The sequence below is a fragment of the Eriocheir sinensis genome, chromosome 52, assembly GCF_024679095.1.
Source record: "Eriocheir sinensis breed Jianghai 21 chromosome 52, ASM2467909v1, whole genome shotgun sequence".
Taxonomy (NCBI): Eukaryota; Metazoa; Arthropoda; class Malacostraca; order Decapoda; family Varunidae; genus Eriocheir; species Eriocheir sinensis.
In genome coordinates, this window is record NC_066560.1 from 3,835,211 (window position 1) to 3,839,706 (window position 4,496).

The 4,496-nt window shown below is 58.7% G+C and overlaps 1 protein-coding gene across 1 annotated transcript; it reads right to left on the bottom strand.

Annotated features, from left to right (window-relative positions):
- Positions 1-758: 758 nt before the first annotated feature.
- LOC126982850 (protein odd-skipped-like) lies at positions 759-1,988 on the bottom strand. Its single transcript, XM_050835120.1, has one exon. The coding sequence runs from the start codon at positions 1,670-1,672 to the stop codon at positions 881-883; it is 792 nt and encodes a 263-aa protein (XP_050691077.1). The 5' UTR covers positions 1,673-1,988; the 3' UTR covers positions 759-880.
- Between the last annotated feature and the right edge of the window lie 2,508 nt (positions 1,989-4,496).

The following is a 4,496-nucleotide window of genomic DNA, read 5'->3' on the forward strand; positions in this document are numbered from 1 at the left end:
GTTAAGACGAAGAGGAAAGCAAATCATGTTACTTGAGGAACTGCTCCGTGTGTGTGTGTGTGTGTGGGCTGTGAGGTTTGTATGTTTCTGTGTCTCCTCATCTCTTCCTCCTCTTCTCGTCTCGGGTATCCATCCTCCTCCCTCACACCCTCACCCGCACATCTGTCTCGCTTTCATGGCAGGGAGGAGGAGGAGGAGGAGGAGGAGGAGGAGAGGGCTCGCTGCTGGGTCCAAGAGAGATAAATCATGAGCAAGTTTAAAGTGAGCGCGCGTGTAGCTCAGAGCAAAGATGTTTCTGTTGTGTATGCAGCCGGGGGTGTGGGGGAGGGCAGCGTGCTGTTTGTGTCGTGTGTGTGTGTGTGTGTGTGTGTGTGTGTGTGTGTATTCAGAGGTCATGGCGTACTGATAAGCGCGGTGCACAGCTGCGGCATGAGAGGCTGCTATCAGCGTGTGTACAGCTGTGGCCGCGCCCCGCCATGGCTGGTGTTAATGGACCGCTGTTGCGCTGCCTGCTCGTCCTCGGGGTCTGGCCATCTCGCCTGGGTATCTCTTGCCCGCCGCCACACCTAGCCACGTCTCCGCTGCCAGCCTGCTGCCCTTCCCTCCTGCACCTTTATCTGTGTCCTCGGGAAGTTCACCTTGCTTTTGTGCAGGTCTTTGTCTTACCTGACCCTTGCTGCCTCAGGCCCCCGCTCGCCGTCCCCCGCTTCCAGGACTCAGTAACCATTAATGATTGGCATAGGTTAAGAACAGTATAATTAAAAAGGTAACATTTAATAAATACATTTGTTTGTACAATATTTACAATGGAACTTAAAGCTGACGACCGAAAGGCACTAAGGTGTGATGAGAGAGTGTGTGTGTGTGTGTGTGTGTGTGTCTATCTGCTCATGATGTCGGCGATGGAGAAGCCGAGCCTCTTGGGGGGCGGCGCCGCGGGTGGCAGCTCCTCGTCCTCCTCCGTCACCGTCTGCATCACGTCGTCGTCGTCGTCGTCGTCGCAGTGCAGCACGTCCACCACCTCCTCGCTATCGGCGGGCGCGGCGGGCGTCGTGTGCGGCGCGGTGGGCGTGCGGGCGGGCGCCGCCGCGGGGAGGGTGTCGTGGGCGTGCTGCGCCTTGTGCACGGCGAGCGTGCGCGCCTGGCAGAAGCCCTTGCCGCACGCCTCGCACTTGAAGGGCTTCTCCTTGCTGTGGATGTACTTGTGGTCGCGGAGGTGGTCCTGCCTCCTGAAGGCCTTGCCGCAGATGTCGCAGGGGAAGGGCCGCTCGTCCGTGTGCGTCCGCTCGTGGATCAGCAGGTTGTAGCTCTTGGTGAACTCCCGCTGGCAGTACTTGCAGATGTAGCGCTTCTTGGGCCTGCTGAGGCGGCCCCCGGGGGTCAGCAGCAGGCGGTTGAGGGCCAGCTCACTAGCGCCCAGCGCCGCCCACGGCAGCTGGCACCCCTGCAGCAGCCCCGCCACCCGCGGGTCCATCCCCAGGTGCGGCGGCAGCTGCTTGGCGCCGCCGAAGCCACCGCCGCCCGCCGCCTGCAGCAGCGGCAGCGCCTGGAACAGGTGCAGGGCGTGGTGGTGTTCGCGGGTGAGCGGCGTGAAGGCTGAGCCGGGCGTGAATCTGGCGCCGAGGCCGGGCAGGGCGGGCAGGCCTGGCAGGCTGGGAGGGGACGCCACCATGGTTGTCGCGTCGTCACAGAGGCACAGTGTACTCAGCCAGGCCGCGGCCACAATTTATACCGTAGAGAAGCGCTGGGGGCAGCGGGGCCGACCATTGGCTGCCGAGGAGCAGCGGGGCGCGGCGCTACTGGCGGCTGCGGGAGTCAGGGAGGAGCCTGGCGGAGGGCCGCCTCTCATTGGCCGCCGCCGCCGCTGGAGGCGGAGAGGGAGTCAGGAAGTGAGTGAGGGGCGTGTCCGGGTGTCCGGTGAGTGGGAACTGTTCCCCGGCATGCCGCTCCCCCCCTCCCCTACCCCCGACTCTCCCCTGGCTGCCGCGGCCTGACTGATGCTTGTTTTCTCACACCGACACCGACACCGCCGCCCACCGACAAATTATTGTATCCGCGTCGCTGAGTGTTCCGTCCCCGCGTCACTCCCGCGGCCCCGTCACCGCTCGGCCCGCACAGACGGCGCGGCGGCTGTGTGGCGCTGCCTTTGTAGGCACCGAGGCAGCACGACGCGACGCACGATGGACAGATAAGGCCACGATGCCCTGCCTGCCTCACCCTTTGCTCCCCACCCCCCCACTCCAGCCGGACCATCACCTCTTACTTCTCTCTCCCGCCGCCGAGGCTCACCAGAAGACACATGAACCCTGCCCGCCCGCCACGATGACTGGAACAAGAGGCGCCCCCCAGGCAGGGACCCCCGCCCCCTCCCCCGCCCCCAGCACTTCCACACATTCCTGCCCCCTGCCCTGATCAGCCTAGTCTAACCCTCCATCCTTACTCCCTGCTCTCTTCTTCTCCACATTCAAGAGTCTCCGCCCTCGGGGTCCTGCAGGGACTCACTTCTCATGTCAGTCTTCATCTGCCATCTTTTTGTGTGAGTCCAGCTTTATTCTCGGGTCTCTCAACACGGTTTTTCCATCACAGGTTTGGTCTTCCTGACCCTCGTCCATGCTCGTCACCTTTACCCGGGCGATCCTCCTCATTTCTCTCCCTGTTCCTCGCCACCCTCTCTGTATTTTCCTTCCACGCCCTTCGCCTGCACCTCGCCGCCTCCCGCCCTCTCCCTTCCCTCCGTCTCTTCAAGTCGTCCTCAGCACCATTCATCAAGCCAGCCTCCCCGCCTCGCCCCCCCCCCCCCCATCTCTCTCTCTCTCTCTCTCTCTCTCTCTCTCTCTCTCTCTCTCTCTCTCTCTCTCTGTCTTTTTTTCTTTACTTATTTCTAAATCTTACATAGTGCAATTAAATACAAGTCTCTCTCTCTCTCTCTCTCTCTCTCTCTCTCTCTCTCTCTCTCTCTCTCTCTCTCTCTCTCTCTCTCTCTCTCTCTCTCTCTCTCTCTCACACACACACACACACACACACACCATGTATTCAGACAGGTGATCATATATCCACTGTGTGTGTGTGTGTGTGTGTGTGTGTGTGTGTGTTACTGATACTTTGATATATGAGTCGCTGTGGTGGTGTACGACTTCCACCTGCACCACCACCACCACCGCCATCACCACCACCACCACCACCAGTTCTTGCCAATATCTCTCTTCTAAAATTTACACCACCAGTAAAACCAACACCACCAGTTTCTTTCCTCACCACCACCACCACAACCACCACCACCACCACTTCCTTCCCTTTCTCTCCTTCTTTCCTCTTGGTCTCCTTAGCTCTCTTCTCTCCATCTAGTTTTGGTGATGTTTTTTTTCTCCAATACCAACACCAACACTACCACCACCACCACCACCAACATCATCGGTACCACCACCACCCAGTTTTTGGTGATGTGTTTTTTTTCCAACACCAACACTACTATATCACCACCACCAACATCACCACCACCAACATCACCACCATCATCACCACCAACATCATCACTACCACCACCACCCAGTTTTTGGTGGTTTTTTTTTCTCCAACACCAACACTACTATATCACCACCACCATCACCACCATCATCACCACCAACATCATCACTACCACTACCACCCAGTTTTTGGTGTTTTTTTTTTCTCCAGCACCAACACCAACGCTACTATCACCACCACCATCATCACCACTAAGATCATCACCACCACTACCACCCTGTAAAACCACTCCAGTCACCATCCTTCCTAGTCCCCCCCCCCACCTCTCCCACCACCCTCACCCACCACCAACACGTATCACCACCACCACCACCGTCCCTCTCACATTACCATCACTATCAACTGAGACCCACCGCAGTGTCTCAATCCAACCCCCCACTACACACACACACACACACACACACACACACACACACCGGTCGTCGCCTGCCGTCACCTCTTCCCCTCTCTACCCCCCCCCCCTTTCCTCCTCCTCCTCCTCCTCCTCTTTCCTACAACCCTTTCCTCCTCATCCACTTCCTTCCATGGCGCCTCCCCACCCACAAACACTACTCCCTCCCCCCTGCCTCCCCCCCCCCCAAAGACCCCCCAACACGACCTGTCCTTGGCGGGCCTTTGTCGGGCGAGGCTCGTCTTGTTGTGGACACGAAACGACCTGATAAGCGTGGATCTGTGGGGTGATAAGAGGGGCAAGGGGGGGAGGGGGGCCGAGGAGAGGAAGAGGTGAGAAGGTAGAGTGAGGAAGGAGGAAAGGAGGAGGGGGCTGAGTGGGAAGAGGAAGAGGGAAGAGAGAGTGAGGGAGGAAGAACTGAGGAAGAGTTAAAAGGGAAATATGAGAAGGTAGAGTAAGGGAGGAGGAAGAGGGGAGAGAAAGGGTGAATGGAAGAGGAAGAGGGAAGGAAGAGATGAGAGGGTAGGGTGAGAGGGGGGAAGAAAGCTTGGAGGTGGAGGTATTGAGAAAGAGACAAGGG

Coding starts and splice junctions, on each gene's coding strand:
- LOC126982850 (XM_050835120.1), bottom strand. CDS start 1,672: ATGGTGGCGTCCCCTCCCAGCCTGCCAGGCCTGCCCGCCCTGCCCGGC.